The sequence below is a fragment of the Chanodichthys erythropterus genome, chromosome 4 (genome assembly GCF_024489055.1).
Source record: "Chanodichthys erythropterus isolate Z2021 chromosome 4, ASM2448905v1, whole genome shotgun sequence".
Taxonomy (NCBI): domain Eukaryota; kingdom Metazoa; phylum Chordata; class Actinopteri; order Cypriniformes; family Xenocyprididae; genus Chanodichthys; species Chanodichthys erythropterus.
In genome coordinates this window covers 8,176,398-8,199,613 of record NC_090224.1, presented here as the reverse complement: position 1 = coordinate 8,199,613, position 23,216 = coordinate 8,176,398, and the positions used below count along the sequence as shown (strand labels likewise).

Genomic DNA, 23,216 nt, shown 5'->3' with positions numbered 1-23,216 from the left:
TGTAACCCTAAAAGGATGCCAAATGCCACATTTGTCACATATTTCAGCAAATATATTTAATCACTGAGAAATAAATGTTAGATATACAAAGAAAATGCCATAAAAAAACAAACATATTTCTTCAAAAATATAATTATCAGAGGGCATGGATTCTGTGCACTTACTCATCAGGTACACAAACATATTTAATGAATTAGTAGCTCTGACTTAGCAACATGTCTTGGAAGAAAAAGGAATACAGCACAAGTGCGTACCTGAGTAAAATCTATCAGTGTATGATTACTGAGAACAAGGTTGACACCCCTTTACGCCTAGTCTGTACAAGACATAAGGGAGATATCTGGCTAATTGCATGTTTGTTGATTCTCAATGGCTGGGCCTTGGGATGTCAAACACGTCTGGGCCGGTACTTCCAGAAAACAGTTTGCAGGACAGCACAATTCTCAGTAGGTATGAACCCAGAGGCAATTACAGAAGTGACGCTGGAGCACCATCCTCACTGAGACAACTAGCTTCCAAACTTCCAAACTTTTGTAACATCCCATCAGCTGAGTCAAACAGGATAAATAAAAGTGATGTTCTGTCTGCTGCTCTGAGCTTGGAATGACTTGGAGTGTTTGTAAATGTCTCCTAGGATATTTTCCTATAGTATGCAACAATGCCAGGAATGTGGGCATGGCAGGTGAACTTCCAATATCCCCAAATATGGGTGGTGCAGTCATGTTTATTACAATTGGTACTTCGGGATTGGAGTGTTTGTGTTTGTGTAGGTGGAATGTTCATTCGTATATCGAGAGGAAATGGCTTAACATTCCTTGCCGATTAATGTTAAAGTGACCATGAAACCAAAATGGGCATTTCTTGATTTTTTTTTTTATGCAATATTGCTTATAACTTCCCTCCTTTTTGCAGTGACATCTCTTCTCTAATGATGTGTTTATCAGTGTGAGGGTGGGACAACTTGTAACTCAAATGACATCACAGCAACAGCAAATCAAACCATCCAATGATCCTATGAATTCCCAATGGACAAAATCAAGGCCCCTCCTACATTATTTGTTGTTGTTGTTGTTCAAGAAGCCATTTCACATCTATCACAACTTTCGTTTCATTCCGACTTTAAGAAACCATCATCACAAACATAGATAATTTGTTTTGACAATAGTAAGGGTAACATAATAGACACTAGAGTGAACCAATATTTTCTCATAGTACATACTGCTGCATATTTCTTTTGGCTGTGTCCTGATCTACAAATAATAAATACAAACACATGAGAGTTTTTGTTATTCATTTTGAAAATTCATAAATAAATTAAAGAAAATTGATGTCCTGTGAACTACATAATTTAAATTAAAAACATACAAATAATTTTTTATTATAAATTTGAATTATTAAAGGCACACTATGTATATTTTCGCCACAAGAGGTCACTTATTCAAAACAAAGGCGTAGCTTGATGATGGTGAGTGGTGTCACACAGCCGGTGGAAAAGAACTGGGTTGGGACTCGGGCAGAAATCATGCTATGAGAGACGAGCGAAACATGCCTCGAGAGCAGCGGAACTTTTATTACGCCAGAGTTTCTGCTTCCGCTTCTTCATTTGGTCAAGTGTATGTGGGGTAATGCAGTGCTATTTAATCATACTGGATACATTTGTGTGTTGAAAGTGATGTTATAACGTTACTCTGTGTGTTCACTCGGCAGCTGCTATGTTGCTAGATCAATATTAGAAGATCATATTAATAAATGCTGGATGGCTTGTGTTGATAAATGGCATGCAATTAATTTTAAAACGTATTGTATGACTGAGAAAATGCTGCATTAAAAGCATCTAATTATGCTATGTTAGCCACTTGAGAAAATAGTGTTTTTCTCTGAGGCATGGTCAAAACATGCAGTCGCGGAAAATCAAGAAAACGAAATTCAAACAATAAGATTAAACGTGTTGAGCTATGTAAGACTGATTCGTTTTCTGTCTATAAATGTAACCAAACAGTTGTTCCCTTGTCCAATAAAACATATAATATACTAAAGGTGCTAAAGAAGATGTTTTGTTTTATACATTTTTGCAATATTACTTGAAACTGTCTTTACTAACTGATAAAAGACTATTTATTAGGTGCACTGAAAGGAATAATATTAATATACATCATCTGTGTGCAAAATAGGGCCTTAAAAACATCAGACAATCGCGTAAACGATTGTCCCTCTGGCTTGTCAATCACTGCCATTACTTTCCTTGTGAGAGACAGGTGCGGTTGCGCGCTCCAGTAACTTTCCACACTCCACAGGCGCCGCATGCAATGTTTTGTCAGGAGACAGGAGTAACAACTGCAGATTATGAGTTACCTGCGGTGAGTCCGACATAATGAATCCACTAACACGACACAGCGAATGCCGGTGGTAAACACTCGTGTTCCAATACTCATGCACGAGTTTTGAGAGGCGTTCTCTCGAAATGAGCTGTGAAGGAGGGGGGCTGTTCTTACGCATGCGCTCATTTAAAAAACTCACTAACAGTCTTTGGTTTCTCAGTCGACGAAAAGATCCTCTTTAGCACCTTTAAAGCGTCTTTGGTGTTTCCATGGTTTCTACAAAATAAAACCCGGAAACCGAGGGTAACACGGGTATGATGCCACTGATAGGCGACGCACGGACATTGTCCATGTCCTGGTTAAAATTGCTTATTTCTCTGGATTTAAACATTCTTGGAAACATCTGGGATAGGTACACAAGTCAACAAAATATATTATAATTGTTTTAGTGGTTTTTGGATATTTTAATCCAAAAATCTTACATATTGTGCATTTAAATCTATTGTAATTAGTACATTTATTTGAATTATTACATTTTTGGATTAATTCGAATAATTAAAGAAGTTTAAAATTATGTATTAACAAATTATGTATTAACAAATGTTGCTCAAATTAGATTGAGGTTGTTAATTAAAGTCTATTAGGAAACTGTGTATGTTTCTATCTGGTTTGAAGGAGTCAATTCATGGCTGTCTATGTCTGTAAAACATCACTGATGCTGTGTGTCTGGTTTGGTAGTGATAAGATCATTGACAACAGTAGCAGAATGATAAAAGCTCTTAGGAATGATGACGACATGTGGCCTACTGCCTCCTGGGTCAACAAGGTCGTGCTTCTGCCGAAAATATACAGATGTTTCCACTTCTCTGGGAAAGTTAATGCTGCGATAAGCAACTAACAGATGAGAATTAATCAGTTTGCCAGAGTGCGATGATGTCAAGTCCATTTTCAAGTTACACAAGTAAGGAACGCTCGGAGCAGGACTGAATTTTAACTACATCCTGAGAACAGACCACAACACCACTGAGGTCAGTAAACTTCTGGTTATGAAATTACCAAGATGATACAATCTGATTTTGCAAAAAAAAAAAAAAAATGTCAAATTGAAAAGCAGGTGCTCAAACTCTAGAAAAAAAGTGCATCATTCACTCTACAAACATAAACTTGACTTTATTTCTTTAAAACAATGATGTTAATTAAAGTTTATGTTTGTCAAGTGAGTGTTGCACTTTTAATACAATATTTGTCTCTGTAAATGTCTTCATATTATTGTGCTTAAGCATATGCAAATCAGAGATGCCAATCAGGCTACTGTGCAATTACCAATCACGACTGTTACGTCACAGCGTTCCCTACATTAAAGAACCTGATATTCAGACTGGCCAAATATGGTGTGAATCTTCAGGAGTGGAATGAAGTGGCTTGCTCTCAGGCAACCGCCGCAAAATTATTCAGAACATAGTGTGTTTCGTTTTTACCGCTAACTAGACTCAGGAATGCAAATTACATTGTGCACGGAAACACATTAAAAGGGAGCTGGCACACCGTGACCTAGAGAGATGATGGAACAGACGCGGAAAACATTCTCTGACACCGAAAGATATTTAGCGAGTCGCATAATACGAGGACCTGTGGAAACAAATCTCCTTTCATCTGAGAGATCTGCTGGCCATGATCCCGAGTGTCTCTGGTCTAATGGCTCTACTTTGATATTATACAGGTGAAGTGTGGATTACTGGAACAGCTGCACAGGTGGTCACGGTCCATCCTAATCCTACATCTGAAATGGTCCAGCTGTTCTGTTCTAATTCAAGTCTGGTTTAAGGATGAATTACTACATTCAGGTTTAAACATACAAAATAGTCCATGAAAAAACATGCAAACCAATCTGCTTCTTTAGTTACTTAATGATCCTGTGTGGCCTGTAACCTTGGGTTAGAGATGAATTCATATGAACATGCCATTCAGCTGATTCACTGCTCTTCAACACAGCTTTTTCTGCACATAACTTGCTGAGAGGCATAAACAAGATGCTTAAGTGTCTCTGAATCAACACTCCAATGCTTGGCTGACCTCAGACAGAGGTTGTTTTGGTTTAGAATGGAAAGGATGGTTCAATACTGTGAGTGATTTAAAATATATATAATATACACACATATATATATATATATACACACACACATATATACACACACACACATATATACACACACACATATATATACACACACATATATATACACACACATATATATATATATTATACAGTGCATGCATTATTTTTAAGTACAGAATTATTTAGTACGTTGATTTTCTGATCATTTTTTTTTTCAGGCAAATCTTACCAATTCCAAACCATATCCATCTTAATAACTACACTCTAAAACCTGCTGGGTTAAATATGGACAAAACCAGGGATTGGGTTGTTTTCAACCAGACATTTTTTTCAACCAATTTTGGATTTATTTTTTAGCCAACAATATAGTAATATAGTAAAAGGCATGTTTTTGCTCACCCCAAAGTAGGGGCAAATTTGTGGGGTATTTTAAGCTGAAACTTGACCAGACCAGAGACTTATATTACATCATATGAAAGAGGGCATAATAGGTGCCTTTTAACCCAACCTGCTGGGTTTGTCCATATTTTACCCAGCTTGGGTTTTTTTAACCCAGCATTTTTTAGAGTGTACTATTAATTTTGTATTTAATCATATATAATTGTTCATGAAGGCTGGAAAAGAAAAACACCTTATATTCAGATGTGCAGAATTATTAGGTAGGTTTTCTTTTACAGACAAAATGAGCCAAAAAAGACGGGTCAGCAGGGTCAGACAATACAGGTGGAAAACTAAAGACACGTGTTAACTGCAAAATAATTAAGAATTAAGGTGAAGAATTAAGTGTGAAACCATCAGGAACCCTTTAGTCTGCAGTGCCACTATTTTCCAGAACTGCAACCTACCTGGAGTCTTGCACCAGAAGTGAAGGTGTCAGGATCTCAGAGACTTAGGTTAGCTAAAGCATCCTAAAAAATGACCCCCACTTAATAAGAATCACAAGCTGACGTATTGTAAAATACATAAAGACAGATTGAGAGTGACTCTTGAAGGACCAGCACCACATCCTCTTGTACCACTGTTTGAAGAATTCATCTTCTAGAATCTGGCAGTAAGTTTTGGGAACATATTTACATGTGTGTGTGTGTTTGACAGTATTAAAACAATATTAAATACAGTCTGCACATATACTTTATCGTTTTTTTGTACAAATACAAATTAATGTTACATATTTTTTAAAAATATAAGTACACATTGGAAACTGGAAGTATCTAATTATTATTTGAATGTCTTGAGATGATTTTGTTATTGGTTTCTCTACTTCGGAATTTTTAGGTTAACATATTTAGAGAAAGAACATGCTTTATTTATACACATAGAATTCATAGTATATTCTGTCTGGAATAAACTTCTCAAAACCTTCTGTAACGCCCTTCAAACCACCCACTTCACAAAACTAATCTAAGTTTTTGTGCATGCAAGTGTCCGAGCAAGCTTACAAATAACCCCCATGGCATTTTTTCCAAAGAGACAAAAAAAGGTTGGTGAAATGTTGGTTGTGCAAGGTTGTTTTTAAATCTTGAGGAACTGCGATGAGTGATAACAGGACTGAAATTGCCTGCCCCCCCTGCATTTATTGGCCAGTGAGTAGATATTTGCTCAGTCTGGTGGGTCATATCTTACTCATTTTTCTCCTGGACTTGTGCAGGCCATGACAGCTCAGACATCATCTAGACATCAAATGATTACTGCTTACAAGTAAGCTTAAAAAGAATCCAGAAAATATGCATAAACTTGTGATCGTTTTGGAAGGATTTTCTAGTCATGTCTTTATTTATGATGTTTTACACCAAATGTAAACAACTGTCCCATAACTGGAATATTTTCTCCTTCATCTTTGCAGCCGGTCAACTCAAGTTCCACAGAAGCTGTTAACTTAGAGAAGCTTGTGTGCGTCATTGGGAGAAAGTATGGTTTCCATGACAGAGCTTTGGAAGCCTAGGTCAGTTATGTCGCAGACGCTCAGACTGACAGCATCTCTTGAGACCTGGTGCCGTATCTGTGAGCACAATAGGCCACGGGGCACAGAGAGTCAACAAAGCAATGATGGACCTTGTGGCTGATCATCAGTTACATCTGTCCAGAGAGGTCTCTGAGGTGAGGATTATCACTTTGACCCTCCAAACAATACAGCTAACACCCCTGTCTGACGTCTCCCAGGATCATCCAGATTAAACTTCAACTAACTTCTACAGCTGCTCACAAATGAGACATTCATCACTGTGAAAAGCAAAAATGCACATTCAGTTGAAAAAGTGTCTTAATTCTTGTTATGTTTCACTGAAAAATCAACAACCACCAAGGTGGGCGTCAGGTCTAAGTATTAGAAGTCTGCATACTTCCTCTAGCAAATCCGTAGATAGTCCAAATAGACTGTTTTGAGTAGGAATAGGAAATGGTTGGCTGCTCCTCTTTTACTCCTCTTAACTCAGCCGGTCAAAAATGCGGAACCTTAAGCAGAAAAAGCTCCATCTCTCTCACCTTAAAAATGTGTATTCAAACATTTTACGCTTCATATGGATAGATTTTCATACACAAATCAGAAAAAAAAATAATAATCAGTCATGCTAGTCGCTATATGGGGACTATAAGGGCTGAAAGTAGCAGTTTTTATGATGGTTTCAAAATTTTCAGACTTTTAAAATGTCTTATGATTTAATTATTTGTATGACTTATATCATTCACTTTTAACATTTTTGTAATATCTTTGGGTGTATAAGTGAACATAAGAGTCAGACAAGAGTCAACTACAGATGTGGATTTTAACTGAAATGCTGACCTGACTATTTTTCCTAAATGTCAGGCTGGGGCAGGATGTCAGATGTGTTTTAAATATTATACAACCTGAATTCTGGAAATGTTGGGACAATTTTTTTTTTTTTTTTATTTGAATAAAATGAAAACTAAAAGACTTTTAAATCACATGAGCCAATATTTTATTCACAATAGAACATACAGTAGATAAAATAACAAATGTTTAAACTGAGAAATTGTACATTTTTATCCACTAAATGAGCCAATTTCAAATTTGATGCCTGCTACAGGTCTCAAAAAAGTTGGCACGGGGGCAACAAATGGCTGAAAAAGCAAGATATTTTGAAAAGATTCAGCTAGGAGGACTTCTAGCAACTAATTAAGTTAATTGATATCAGGTATGTAATATGATTAGCTATAAAAGGGAGGTCTTAGAGAGGCAGAGTCTCTCAGAAGTAAAGATGGGCAGATGCTCTCCAATCTGTGAAAGAGTGTGTAAAAAGATTGTGGAAACAATGTTCCTCAACGTCAAATTGCAAAGGCTTTGCAAATCTCATCATCTACAGTGCATAACAGCATCAAAAGATTTGGAGACCTTCGGATCTAAATCTGTGGTCTTCGGTTCCTCAGACGACACTACATCACTCATCGGCATGATTGTGTCAATGACATTACTAAATGGGCCCAGGAATACTTACAGAAACCACTGTCGGTAAACACAATCTGCCGTGCCATCTGCAGATGCCAACTAAAGCTCTCTAATGCCTTTGTGCCTAGGGCACAAAATGACTGGGGGGCGTGGCATGAAAGTTTTTTTCTTGGAAGAGCACCCTCTTGTGACCATCAAGTGCTTTTACACCAAATACTAACAATTAAGAATTTTAGTACTGATCAATCATCAAACTGATTGAAATAATGTTAGAATAAAAAAATAAAAAAATGATATCAACGAAAAATAAGATTTCACAACATCATATTGGACTAATTTAAATACTTTCTTCGTCATGATGACGTAATTATAATACATTATCATAAGGCATTAATTATGCATTGCGCATGCAGTTAGAATAGTTTTACCATTTATGTGTTCTAAAAGTATCATTTCTAAAAAATGAGTGAAAAAAGAAAATTATCAGAGGCACAAGGCAGGAAGCAACGCAAAGAAGAAAAAAAGCAATACAGAGGTAAGAATCACAAGTTAATCACTGTGTATTAGCCTGTGATGTTTATGCAGTATTTTGAAATAGCCTTTTTAGAACATCTTAACTGGCAACACTGACACTGTGGAACGTTTTTGCTTGAGTTAACTGTAAGCTAAATAAATAAATGTAAGCTTCTGAATGTTGTTTTAATTTCAGTTACATTACTGCTTGATTTGAATTCACCAAAAAGTACGCTAAATGTCTTTTGAAAAAGACCATGACTAGGACTATAATCTAGCATTCATTAATTAAAATAATTGAAGTTTAAGCTTGCCATTTTCCACTGTATGCACAAAATGGAAATTAAATGACTATGCCAATTAGACACCTTCCAGCGTGTTATAGCTAGCTTGCTGGATAACATATAAATTACATTAGCCTTTATTTTGTTGCCTTCAGGCGTGTTCAGTTTTGAAACTGTTCTGTAATTCTGAAAATATAATCGTTTTTTTGCAATATTTTGTTGATTTGCACTTTAATTTCTAATTTAATTTTTGTGTTATTCTTCAGGTGACTGTAAGTCAAATTTATTTATTATATATGTTAATACTAGTTATGTTATGTTATGTTATGTTATGTTATGTTATGTTATGTTATGTTATGTTATGTTATGTTATGTTATGTTATGTTATGTTATGTTATGTTATGTTAAAGTTTCGGAAAATCTGTATTTTCTGAATTTTTTAATGTGGGGGAATCTAAAATCTCGCCTAGTGCAACAACAGAGCCTGGGCTGGCCCTGGTCAGATGAGTCCAAATTTGACATTCTTGTTGGAAATCACAGATACCATGTCCTCCAGGCTAAAGAGGAGGGAGACCTTCCAGCATGTTAACAGCATTCAGTTCAAAACCCTGCATCTCTGATGGTATGGGGGTGCATAAGTGCATATGTTATAGGCAGCTTGCATATTTTGGAAGGCACTATGAATGCTGAAAGGTATATAAAGGTTTTAAAGCAACATATGCTCCCCTCCAGACGATGTCTTTTTCAGGGAAGGCCTTGTGTATTTCAGCAGGACAATGCAAAACCACATACTGCAGCTATTATAACAGCATGGCTTTATCGTACATTTGTTATGCTATCTATGTTCTATTGTGAATAAAATATTGGCTCGTGATTTGAAAGTGTTTTAGTTTTCATTTTATTCCATTTTAAAAAATGTCCCAACATTTCCGGAATTCAGGTTGTAGGCAAACGTACAATTATCAAACATTTATCCAAAACAAATTAATCATTAAACATTTATTAATTACAATATTGGTTTGCAAAAAAACAGTAGTTTCATATTTTTTAAAGTCAGCAATTGTCTTTTCTGCTCAGCTAACAGCTTCTCAAACAAGAAAAAATGACAGGGCTTGATTTTGTCTATTGGAAAATTATTGGATCACTGCGTCTGTGAAGTTTCAGCTCAAAATACCCCATAGATTTTTTTAAATAATTTTTTTTAACTGCTTATTTTGAGCCATAATTATATATGCACCAATTCCTTGCACGGCCCCTTTAAATCTCATGCTCCCCCGCCCCCGGAGCTTGCGCTTGCCTTAACCAACATAAACAAAGTTGACACAGCTAATATAATCCTCAAAATGGATCTTGTCATGCAGCATGTCTAATCGCGTAATTATAGTATTTATTTGGATGTTTACATTTGATTCTGAATGAGTTTGATAGTGCTGCGTGGCTAAAGCTAACATTACACACTGTTGGAGAGATTTATAAAGAATGAAGTTGTGTTTATGAATTATACAGACTGCAAGTGTTTAAAAAATGAAAATAACGAAAGTCTCTGTGAATATAGTAATAAACGATGGTAACTTTAACCACATAACAGTACATTAGCAACATTCTAACGAAACATTTAGAAAGGCAATTTACAAATATCACTAAAAATATCATGGTATCATGGATCATGTCAGTTATTATCGCTCCATCTGCCATTTTTCGCTGTTGTTCTTGCTTGCTTACCTAGTCTGATGATTCAGCTGTGCACAGATCCAGACGTGAATACTGGCTGCCCTTGTGTAATGCCTTGAACATGGGCTGGCATATGCAAATATTGGGGGCGTACATATTAATGATCCCGACTGTTACGTAACAGTCAGTGTCATGTTGAGATTCGCCTGTTCTTTGGAGGTCTTTTAAACAAATGAGATAAGGAGGAGGAAACAATGGTGTTTGAGACTCACTGTATGTCATTTGTACTGAACTCTTGTTATTTAACTATGCCAAGATAAATTCACATTTTAATTCTAGGGCACCTTTAACAATTTTGTGAATTGTGTTATATATATTAATTTTCTAGTGCTTTTGCTAAAAAAAGTCTATAATACTTCATGGCAGGGTGACATATAATGAGACAAAAAACTCCGTTATTAACTGATTTTATGGATTTAAGCTGCTATAGCAAAAACAACAGCAACATTTACAGAAATCAACATTAGAAACCATTTTGGGAGACTCAAGTGCTCAAATAAACACAGAACGGCCTCTAGCGGAGAGACGTGTTACTACAGCCTTTTCTTCACCAGCATCCTATCAGATGCTGCGAATGGTACCGAGCATTCAGATAAAGCGTACTGTTTATAAGAAACACTTCCTTTAAAACAAAGTAGCCACTTCTACATGAAAACGTAGCTTTGGTCATTCATTATAGATGCTTTACAATTGAAATACAAAATGTACGCTACACAAGGGTAGAACAGAGCCTTCAGTGCCTTCATGAAATAACAGGAATTATTGAATGACAATGAAAGAAGCTGAACGTGGATAGAAAAATAATCAGGACTGCGGCAAATAAAAAGGCACTAAACGGAAGCAGCGGTCATGAAAATCAAAAGTATGTTTATGGAATGTGTTCGTTGGAATGTGGTGCGTTTTCCCCTCGTGTGTAACTCAGACAAACGCTCTGTGAGGTAACGCAAGCTCGTCCCTTTTCCCCTTCAGCATCTGATTGGAGGAGACGCGCGCTCAGGAATGTCATGAAACTATTTAAATAGCACTTTGTTCTCTTTAGTGATAGTTAGATTGACCACTCTAACTACAGCAAAGGAACACCGAATGCTGTAGATCGCTACTAAAAAGGAAATCATTTCTTTATTTTCAAACAACATTTCATTGACACATCTTAGGAATTATATCACTTTTCCCTGGATTTGCTACTGTTTTAAACGTGTGGAAGGTACGTTTTTCTTAGTTTTAATCATTGATTGGTCAGACTGTTAAGCTTACATTTTGCTGAATTTTTAATAACTTTATTAACCTTTATGATTTCCGATAGGTAAAAGAATAAGTGACAAAATGAAGTCAACTGCTATCTTTTTGCTACTGATGCTTTGGAACTGCGAGAGCGCGAGAGTCGCAGGTGAGCGAACTGAACTGTAGTCAAACTGATGGAGTTTAGCGTTTGTTTGTGAGTGCTGTTATGGTTTATACTAGTATAACTAGCTGTTACATATTATGGGAATATTTTACAGTCACTTGTTAATTATTGCAAAATAAACTCCAACTGGGTCAAGGGGTTTTATGAATGGGTTTATTTTTGCTTTCTGGCTTACATTGTCCCACTTTTTCACGGCTACTTAAATAAATACATTATAATAAAATACTGATTTAAGTTTCTTCATTTTTATAAAGAAAAAAAAACGCTTATGAGCGGTCAGTAGCTATAGTGTTCTTTATTCAGAAAATTTTGACCGCTGAATTGACCAATCAGAATCAAGTATTCTAAAGAACCGTGTAATAAATAAATAAAATAAAAAAAAATAATTACAATTGAGCACGTTATAATGATATTTCCCTTAACTTTTGAATTCCTGATAGAAAGTCGAGACGACAACAGTGTTTACGATCTGTTTGAGCTCGTCCAAGTGCCGAGGAAAAACCACGGGGTCACCCTGGTGAAAGGCGACGACCCGTACAGCCCCGCCTACAAGATCCTGAACCCCGACCTGATCCCCCCGGTTCCCGAGAGCGCCTTCAGGGACCTAATCGATTCCATTCACGCCGAGAGAGGATTTCTGCTCCTGGTCAATTTCAAGCAGTTCAAGCACACGAGGGGAAGCCTTCTGACCGTGGAGAAGAATGACGGCTCCGGACCCGTTTTCGAAATCATTTCCAACGGGAAAGCCAACACTCTGGACATTGTTTTTTCCACTGAAAACAAGCAACAGGTCGTGTCCATCGAAGAAGCGGATTTGGCGGTGGGACACTGGAAAAACATCACTCTTTTCGTGCAGGAGGACAGGGTTCAGTTCTATGTGGGATGTGAGGAGGTGAATACAGCGGAGCTCGATGCTTCTATCCAGTCAATCCTCACTCAGGAGACCCCAGGGGTGGCGAGCTTGAGGATCGGCAAGGGCGCAGTGAAGGACAGGTTCATGGTGAGTGGACAGTTCAACTTCACTGTATGAATCTTCTTGCATGGTAAATGCAGTGAGAAGCATTAATCACTTGTGGATTTTTAGGGGGTGCTGCAAAACGTGCGCTTTGTGTTCGGAACAACTCTGGATGCGATTCTGAGGAATAAAGGATGCCAAAACTGTAAGTGTAATGCAAAAACACATGAATCAAGAAGATGATAAATGCAGTTTTTGTCCCCATGTCGGTTTCACACAGTGTTTATTCGTTTGAAAAATATTATTCATATTTAGGCGCTTTTTATAATAGGTCATAGGCATTCAGAAATTTGAGAAAGAAAATAACAGAAAATAGATCTGGGCAACAAAAAAAAAAAAAAAAAAAAAAAAAAAGAAGAAGAAGGAAAAAAAGCATCCCATCAGTGTGCCAGTGAATGAACAATAGTATTATAAGATAAATACTTTAAGCTCCATTTACTGTCATCAGTTTTTTCCATTCATTTTTCATTCAACTTTTCCATTAGCTCAATAATTTTTATAATTAACTTTAAGCCACCTGAATGCCCTTTCCTCTAGCAGCAATTATGACTGATATCATCACCCTTGACAATCCCATAAATGGATCCAGACCTGCAATCAGGACTGATTACACCGGCCACAAAACAAAAGGTAATCCTTCCTTTTCAGTAATCTATTCAAATAAAATATTCACGCAAGTTGAGAATGTGAATGCAATTTTAAAATTTGCAAACTGCATATTTCTCCTATGTAGATCTGCAGATGATTTGTGGCTTCTCATGTGAGGACCTGGCTGGCATGTTCAAGGAACTGAAAGGTCTTGGTGTGGTGGTGCAAGAACTGTCCAAAGAACTCCGCAAAGTGGTGAGGAGAAAAGTTGTTGCATGTAGATATATTAAACGTGTGCAATGGATGTGCTGCAGATTAACATGCTCCACATAATCAAACCCCAATTTTTGTTTTGTTTTCAGGTGGATGAGAAAACCGTGCTCATGAATTACATGGGCATTCATGCTGGTGTCTGTCTTCACAATGGAATTGTGCACAAAAACAAGGATGAATGGACGGTGGATGATTGCACAGAGTGCACTTGCCAGGTAAGAACCCAACACCCTGCAGACATATACCTGTCTGCTCTGTCATTAAGCCACTAATTTGTGTGTTAGCGAGATGGGAGCAATGTCAGTCTAGGTGCTATGATACACAGTACTGGTCTTAAGTCTTGTCCATTATGGCAGACTTAAGCTGGGTGTATCCATTTCCCTAAACTGCCTGGCCTCTAATTAAAAGTGGGTAATGGATGTAACTAAAGCAATACAGTCAACTGAACAAAACCTTATAAACTAATTCCATGGAATGTGTGTTAAGGCCCGGGTATGCTTTATTTTCCGATTTTTTTTTTATTCTTTCAAATTACACTCCTTTAGCCGTGATCGTGGAAAGAGGTGTTCGGTGCATGCGCACTATCAAGTGGACGCTGTTTTCAAAGGCTTAAGTGTCTCGCACATGCGCTGTTGTACGCGGACCTACTGCGTGGTCTCAAAAATGTAGCTGCATGCGGATGGGGTGTGCAGAAGAAAATTACGTAATGCGGACAGTGCACGGACGCAGACTGCTGAAGTATACTATGGGCTTTAAAATATATACATGCCTTCAGCCTAGTTTCTCTGAAGTGCCACATCATATCAACACTGAGTAATATTTACATGCCTAATTACACAGACTTAACCACAACCATGTTATCCACTTTACTTAAATCAAAATTGTTGAATGCACTACAGCCAGAGGCTATGGTTTTTAATGCCAAATGCACTAGTTGTGGCAGATCCTTTAACAAATGATTAATGAGAGTCATTTTGTTAACCGCAGAACTCTGCAACGGTGTGCCGCAAGATTTCATGTCCCCTGATCCCGTGTGCAAACGCCACAGTGCCTGATGGGGAATGCTGCCCTCGTTGTGGAACCCGTAAGTGCAACTCAACTACTTCATAACGAATTTTAGACACTTGTAATTGTGATCATTTTAATAATATAATTTATATATTGGCTATATATACACACTAATGCTCAAAAGTTTAGGGTCAGTAAATTTTTTTTTTAAGAAATCAATACTTCAGCAAGGACACAAAAGACATTTATGTTACAAAAGATTTCTATTTCAAATTTCTATTTGATACGAAAGATTTCTATTTAAAATAAAATCAAAGAATCAAAATAATTCATCAAAGTTTCCATGAGTCTATTAAGCAGCACAACTGTTTTAAATATTCAAAATAATAAAAATGTTTCTTAAGAACCAAATTGGCATGTTAGAATGATTTTCTGCTCATCATGTGACACTGAAGACTGGAGTAATGGCTGCTGAAAATTCAGCTTAGCCATCACATGAATTAATTACATTTGAAAATATATTAAAATAGAAAACAGTTATTTTATTATTTTAATAATATTTCACAATATTACTCTTTTTACTGTATTTTTGATCAAATAAATGCATCTTTGGTGAGTTTAAGAGACTTACCCATAGGCTAAAAGAGCACAAACTTTAAATGTACAAGCGGAAAAAAAAACCTTTAGTGTAAACTTAAACGTATTGTAAACCAGGCAACATTTTGACTTTTAAAAAGCTTTTGTATTGAAAGAGCTGTTGCTACCCAAACATCCAGTGTCATTGTTGCGTCACGCAATACTTCAACTGAAGTTTAACTAATGAATGGAACAATAGAGCTTTGTGCATCACTGAATCGCTAAATGGCCATAATTGTCTAAATTGGTTAAAGAGAGGTGGAAAATTGGTGCTGTTTGGCAGAGACTCAAAAAAGAAACCGCATTCTCCTCACGTCTTGAGGTCCTGCCATGCATAGCAAGGATTTACATTAATATAAGCCTTAGTGTTTGAACTTATGGCATAATCAAGGGTGTTTGCAAATACCATTTCCACATTTGGAGAAGGACTCAAAGGTATCCCTGTGCATTAAGTACACTGACATTTCCCCAGCATTCCAACTGCTTGGTTCATGCCAGAGTTCCCTGGAGTGCTCTGTCTCGAGCTGCCCAGGCTAAATTGAGTCCATTAAGGCCCAGTATTAAAAGCTTTTCTCCATTTTGCTGCTTTAGAAAGAAGGAATAGCTCTGCTATTGTCTTGTTTTGCTCTCTCGACAGCGAGCGACTCCGCTGAGGATGGCTGGTCCCCCTGGTCTGAATGGACCCATTGTTCTGTGTCCTGTGGAAGGGGCATTCAGCAGCGCGGCCGCTCTTGCGACCGCATCAATAACAACTGCGAGGGCACGTCTGTGCAAACGAGAGACTGCTACCTCCAGGAGTGTGACAAGCGCTGTGAGTGGTGTCCAATGACAAGAAGTGTCTACGGTTTTTCCTCACAGTTGAGGGGAAAAGTAACACTTTGCATCTTTCATTTCAACAGTTAAGCAAGATGGCAGCTGGAGTCACTGGTCACCCTGGTCCTCCTGCTCGGTCACCTGTGGTGCTGGCGTTATCACTCGCATCCGTCTCTGCAACTCCCCAACACCTCAGATGGAAGGCAAAGATTGTCAGGGTGAAGGTCGGCAAACTGAGAGGTGTGAGAAATCACCATGTCCGAGTAAGTGAACTCCCCGCACAGTGTGTTTTTTTTTTTAACTGAAAGGTATATTTGTCTAATTTTTTTTTATTGTATATTTTTTCATAGTCAATGGCGGCTGGGGACCATGGTCACCCTGGGATACTTGCTCCGTTACCTGTGGCGGGGGCGTCCAAAATCGTAAGCGTCTTTGCAATGACCCAATACCCAAGTATGGTGGCAAAGACTGCGTAGGAGACGCAAAGGCCAGCCAGCTTTGCAACAAACAAGCCTGTCCAATTGGTGAGTTAAAGTGTCACTCAACCCTTCAGATGATACTAGCCTGTATTTCCGAGTTAAATCAATCACTTATGTTCTTTTCCACAGATGGATGTCTTTCAAATCCATGCTTTGAAGGAGCCCAGTGTACAAGCTTCCCAGATGGCTCTTGGAAATGTGGAAAATGCCCCACAGGATACACTGGCAATGGAATCAACTGCAAGGATATCAATGAGGTGCAGTCAAAATTCAAATCAGTATATTATTAATATATAATGTATCCCTACTTTTCTACATTTTTTTTTTTATATCTTTATGCTTATGCTCTTATGACTACAATGTAGTGAGATGCAAAAATATAATTATTCTTTTTCTCTTCATTACAGTGTGAGGAAGTCCCTGACACCTGCTTTGAATTTAACGGAGTCCATAGGTGTGAGAACACAGTGCCAGGCTACAACTGCCTGCCATGCCCCACTCGCTACACCGGCCCACAGCCATTTGGTCGAGGAGTGGAAGATGCTGCTGCCAAGAAACAGGTAAATGAAAGAACACAGAAAGATTACAGATTACCAAGGCACCTGCTCGTGAACTGATGCACGCTGACTGATTTGTCTTTGCTGCAGGTGTGCACGCCTCGTAATCCCTGCCTCGATGGAAGCCACGACTGCAATAAGAACGCTCGCTGCAACTACCTGGGCCATTTCTCAGACCCTATGTTCCGATGTGAGTGCAAACCTGGCTTTGCTGGAAATGGACACATCTGTGGAGAGGACACTGATCTTGATGGCTGGCCTAATGCTGATCTTGTGTGTGTCGAGAACGCAACCTATCAGTGCAAAAAGGTTGGCATATATTGGCTTCATTTGTTATCAAAAAAAAATAAAAAATACAAATAACATCATCGTGGCTATTGTTAATTTTCATTCGCTTCTATTTTTAAAGGACAACTGCCCCAATCTTCCCAACTCTGGGCAAGAGGACTATGACAAGGATGGAATTGGTGATGCTTGTGATGATGATGATGACGATGATGGCATTCCTGATGACAGGGTAAAAATAGTTGCAATACTCTCTATATTCCACAGATGCTCAATCCAGTCAAGTGAATATTTGTACATTTTGCATGAATGAAGAAAAAATGTAAGCCACCCAAATGAGCTTACAGTTTGAAATTCAGACTGAGGCGTGGAAAAAATGTGTAAAGTAAACTTAGTTTCTCTTGGAGACAAACCTCAAAGTCCTCCAAAGAAGTACCTTTCTGAAAGACCTGCAGTGTATCTTGCTAATCCAATATTATCCTTGGTCCAAATCCTAAAATAAGGCTCGCTTTTATCGTTGCGCTCCTCTAAATAGACCTACACAGCCGCAGCCAAATTACAAGCCTAACATCTAAAAGTAATAACCTTCGTGTGAGAGGGCCCTGTGCAGAACTGCCTTGCCTTATTTCTCCATCTGAATTGTGGTCTCTTTTAAAATAGGACAACTGCCCACTCATCTTCAACCCAAGACAGTACGACTATGATCGCGACGACGTGGGAGACCGCTGTGATAACTGTCCGTACAACAGTAACCCAGACCAGACTGACACGGACAATAATGGTGAAGGTGACGCCTGTGCTGTGGACATTGATGGAGATGGTACGAAATTGCTCTCTTTGTTTATCCATACATGGAACATTCCTTGACAAACCTGTCGAGAAAATGTCCATATTTCGCACCATAATCAAGAAATAAAAGTAATGTTATTTTTCGTAAAGAAAATAAAGATTTTTTTCAGGACTATTTAGCATATTTTACCCCAGCAATTCTCGAAATCTTTATGAATCCTGTTTTTTTTTTTTTTTTTTTATTATTCCCATTATTATTATTTACATCATTATTATTACATACAAGAATCTCTTTTTTGGCATTATGGTAATAAGAATATGAGAACAAAAATCCTTTTAATTGTCATGAAAATAACAATGAATGCTTCACTTTCTTTAAGCAAAAGAAGAATTTCTTTCTTTCGATTGTGGAATTTGTGAAATATGACCTGGATATTATTTTTGACGGGTTTCATGTGAATCGTCACTTCAGACTCTCTACATTAGCGATGCACATCATTCAGTCTTAACCATAATATCATTCTTTTTGTCAGGTATTTTGAATGAGAATGACAACTGCCCATATCTGTACAACGTCGACCAGAAAGACACCGATTTCGATGGAGTTGGTGATCAATGTGACAACTGCCCTCTGGAACACAACCCAGACCAGGTATGTATATGTATGTTAGACTTAGAACGAGTGAGTGAATACTGCAGGTGTTTTCAAACCATTATATAATCCTCAGAGATCTATGTGCTGTTCAGTTCAGCTGCAGAGCCACTGCTAAAAAAAATACCCAGAGGGTAGTTGCAGTCTTTACTAAGCTATGTATAGGAGGAGTAAATCCTCTTCTCCTGGAAGCCAAAGCCACACAATAAAGCACTAGGAGGCTTTTCAGGGACACTCACTAGTGTTCAATTAACCCAAAGGATATGTGGAGGTAAAGAATGGTTATTAGTGAGGAGTGAGAGATTTGCCGGTGGGTTTATACATGCCCTGTCGGCACTCAATCCCTGCGGATCACACCTGTGCCATGGTTAACTGAAGAGAAGGAATGCACCCCTCCTTTCCTCATTAGACTCTGAAATGTGACTGTGGTAGTGCCAAGCTTCAGGAACATGAGATTGCTTTTCGAGAAATCCTACACAGATGGGCCAACTAGGACAGAACTTTGTACCTTTTAGAAAAAGACCCATTCTATTGGAAATATTTTAATTAAGAAAGCCATAGAGATTCACTTGAAAAACATTGGCATTATGATACTTACTGATTCTGCACTCTTACTCCAACAGCTCGACTCTGATGCGGACCGTGTTGGAGACAAATGTGACAGCAACCAGGATATCGACGAGGACGGCCACCAAAACAACCTAGACAACTGCCCGTACATCCCTAATGCGAACCAGGCCGATCACGACAAGGATGGTAAAGGAGATGCCTGTGACTATGATGATGATAATGATGGCATCCCTGATGACAAAGACAACTGCAGATTGGTTTCTAATCCAGATCAACTGGATTCTGATGGTCAGTTTTGCATCTGAAGATTCATAACTATTGAATTTATTAATGTAAAGATTTATACTTACGAGTTTAACTTATTCATTCGTAGGCGATGGACGTGGTGATGCCTGCAAAGACGACTTTGACCAGGACAATGTCCTAGATATCTATGATGTGTGTCCTGAGAACTTTGACATTAGTGAAACCGACTTCCGCAAATTCCAGATGGTACCTCTGGATCCCAAGGGCACTTCTCAGATTGACCCCAACTGGGTGGTTCGTCACCAAGGAAAAGAACTGGTTCAGACAGTCAACTGCGACCCCGGCATTGCTGTTGGTACGTCTAGTCTTTAAAAAAAAAAAAAAGAGCATAGAAAATTTTTAAAAATTTCACCTAAGCAACAATAAATAGAAATAACTCGCACACACAGAAAAATACTAGACTGTGTGTAAAATATAAAGTAATATCATAAATAAAGCAGAAAAATCCCACAAAGTACCATAGCTTGTTAATGCAACGTTTTGGTCATTATTCATGAACGAACATGAAAACCAACTGAAAACATTTTCATCTACTGAAATAAAAATAAAAGTAACTAGGAAAAACTGAGACATTTTCATGCATCCAAAACAAACTAAATTAAAATAAGAAAGCATTCAAAAACAAAACGTGCAGCCAAAAAAAATTTAAATATGTATTATTACATATACAAACAAAATTCTGACCTGTTTTTCCAAATTTCTTTAAAGGTTTTGATGAATTCAATTCAGTCGACTTCAGTGGAACGTTCTTCATCAACACAGAGAGGGATGATGACTACGCCGGCTTTGTTTTCGGATACCAATCCAGCTCTCGCTTCTACGTGGTCATGTGGAAACAGATCACACAGACCTACTGGTCCAGCACACCTACCAAGGCACAGGGTTACTCAGGGCTGTCAATCAAAGTGGTTAATTCCACCACAGGGCCAGGCGAACATCTGAGGAACGCCCTCTGGCACACCGGAGACACTCCAGGACAGGTACATTTCACCAAGGTCACTGTGATGAAATCAGGTTTAAAAGCTGTCATATGAGTACCAACATTTCTGTACTCGATTCATTTTAGGTGCGCACGCTGTGGCATGACCCGAAGAACGTGGGATGGAAGGACTTCACTGCTTACAGATGGCACCTGACGCATAGACCAAGAACTGGACATATAAGGTATATTTTCATATATATCCCCTGAGGATATATTGTTATTGATACAAATATTTGTCCTCTGAGGATATTTAAAGTGTGCTAACAAAATTTTCTCTACGAATTTCAGAGTGGTCATGTATGAAGGCAAAAAAATCATGGCAGATTCTGGCAGAATTTATGACAAAACATACGCAGGCGGAAGACTGGGTCTCTTTGTCTTCTCACAAGAGATGGTGTACTTTTCAGACCTCAAATACGAATGCAGAGGTGAGAGTCAACACATCGCATAAGCATCCAAATAAATGTTTGCTTTTATTTACATACTCAATATTGACACTTTCTATCTTTCGCTTCATTTTCAGATGCGTAATTGCACAGTCAGGAAGTCTATCAAAGAATGCACCTTTCCATATAAATATGTATTCCGGGCAAAGTCCAGGGACAGATTTGACGCTACTTGTTCTGCTCACACACTGGTGGAGTGAGAAAGCAAGTGGTCAATTTCAATGTAATTGTCACTGGTTGGGATAGTAACCAAGTGGCTGCCGATTCAGAATATCTGAACTCCTCCACCATTAGCAGGTAGAGCAGAAGAAAGTCTTCCTTGCTTGCTTAAAGGATTAGTCCACTTTCATATAAAAATTTCCTGATAATTTACTCACCCCCATGTCATCCAAGATGTTCATGTCTTTCTTTCTTTAGTTGAAAAGAAATTAAGGTTTTTGATGAAAACATTCCAGGATTTTTCTCCTTATAGTGGACTTCAATTGGCCCCAAATGGTTGAAGGTCAGAATTACAGTTTCAGTGCAGCTTCAAATGGCTTTAAACGATACCAGACGAGGAATAATTCGGTCATTTTCTAAAAATAATAAAAAATTATATACATTTTAACCATAGACACTCATCTTGAACTAGCTCTCTTCTTCTTCTCTATTAGAAATCCGGCAGTGTAGATGCTGCTAAGTGTATTACTGCCCTCCAAAGGTCAAAGTTTGAATTAATTGTTATATACTTGCACAAGCATATTGTATATGACAATTTAGTATGATGTAATTTTGACCTTCAACCGTTTGGGGCCAATTGAAATCCACTATAAGGAGAATAATCCTAGAATGTTTTCATCAAAAACCTTAATTTATTTTCAACTAAAGAAAGAAGGACATGGACATCTTGGATGACATGGAGGCGAGTAAATTATCAGGAAAATTTTTATTTGAAAGTGGACTAATCCTTTAATTGGGAAGACTGAGATCTCTCTCTGAAAAACCTCATTCGGCTCTGTGTGGGAAGAGCTCCCAACAGACAGCTATGCACTTCAAAACCTTTATTCTCTCTCTCTCTGATGTGTTTTCATGCTCTCTTCCTGAAAAGATGTCCATATCATGGTTACTTTAGAGAGAGCGCATACTAATATTCAGTATTTTATCAAAACTTTAAACCGATTTCTTGACTAGAAACAAAGCAATGAGAATGCTTAAGCTATTGAAGCAATCAACAATCTGTTAAACATCATATAGGTAAAAGAATATTTTTGTTTTTGCAGACAGTCTAAGTCATTTATTGATTTTTATCTACATTTCTGTTTGTCTATCTTAAATTTTGCTTCACAGAGGCTCATCTTAAGTATAATGTACATTCATAAAGGTCTGGCGGGAGATAACTCATGGTTTAGCGGGCATAGTTTTCTCAGGGCTAGATGGTTAAACCATTTTACCAATACATTAGAAATGGCATAATGAAAGGTTGGATGAAGAGCAATTGGACAGATACAGGATTGAAGATTCTCCATAACAGGAAATGACTCGCCACATACGGATACTAGATTACCAAGTACTCTAGTCTCCTGCTTAAATAAAATGTGAGGTTTTATTTGAGACGCTAATTTCTAAGGGAAAGTTTAGTTCAAGTCTTTCAGACTTCTATATATTTATGTAGCACTTACAAAATGCTTTTCGATGTTTTTCGCATCTGGCAAAACGGTGCTGTGATTTTGCTTCAAGAAGCACAAGAGAGGGTCTTTCTAAAGATAAGCCTCATTAAAAAAAAACCCAACTATTTCAACATTTAAAAGAAAATAAACCTTCAATAACCTTCATAGTCCAATGCTACTCATCCAAGCCTTTCCAGTCAAGAAACATTCATTCATCCATCACTTCCAAAGGAGACGATCTTCTGACCTGTTTGCCTTTTCTGTAGAGAGAGAGATAAAGGAAAACTTTAATGTACAAATATTACCTCATTGCTGTTTTATAATTTGATCAAGCAAAAGCTTTTAAATACTTTTTCCTTTGCTTAAAGAAAACAAATTGGTTGCCTTATTGCTACTGTAGC

The 23,216-nt window shown here is 37.8% G+C and overlaps 1 protein-coding gene across 2 annotated transcripts; it reads left to right on the top strand.

The window, feature by feature from the left end:
• The first annotated feature begins 11,401 nt into the window (after positions 1-11,401).
• thbs1b (thrombospondin 1b) lies at positions 11,402-22,029 on the top strand. Of its 2 annotated transcripts, none has more exons than XM_067383941.1 (23): positions 11,402-11,569; positions 11,669-11,752; positions 12,211-12,770; positions 12,855-12,930; positions 13,326-13,415; positions 13,519-13,628; positions 13,736-13,861; positions 14,634-14,730; positions 15,928-16,101; positions 16,190-16,366; positions 16,454-16,627; positions 16,712-16,839; positions 16,990-17,142; positions 17,230-17,448; positions 17,549-17,656; positions 18,085-18,244; positions 18,747-18,865; positions 19,489-19,723; positions 19,809-20,036; positions 20,450-20,721; positions 20,808-20,905; positions 21,012-21,151; positions 21,247-22,029. In XM_067383941.1, the coding sequence occupies exons 2-23, from the start codon at positions 11,689-11,691 to the stop codon at positions 21,252-21,254; spliced, it is 3,516 nt and encodes a 1,171-aa protein (XP_067240042.1). In that variant the 5' UTR covers positions 11,402-11,569; positions 11,669-11,688; the 3' UTR covers positions 21,255-22,029. The 2 variants fall into 2 exon arrangements, with proteins under 2 accessions (XP_067240042.1, XP_067240041.1); XM_067383940.1 differs by having other exon boundaries at positions 13,323-13,415.
• The last annotated feature ends 1,187 nt before the right edge of the window (positions 22,030-23,216 follow it).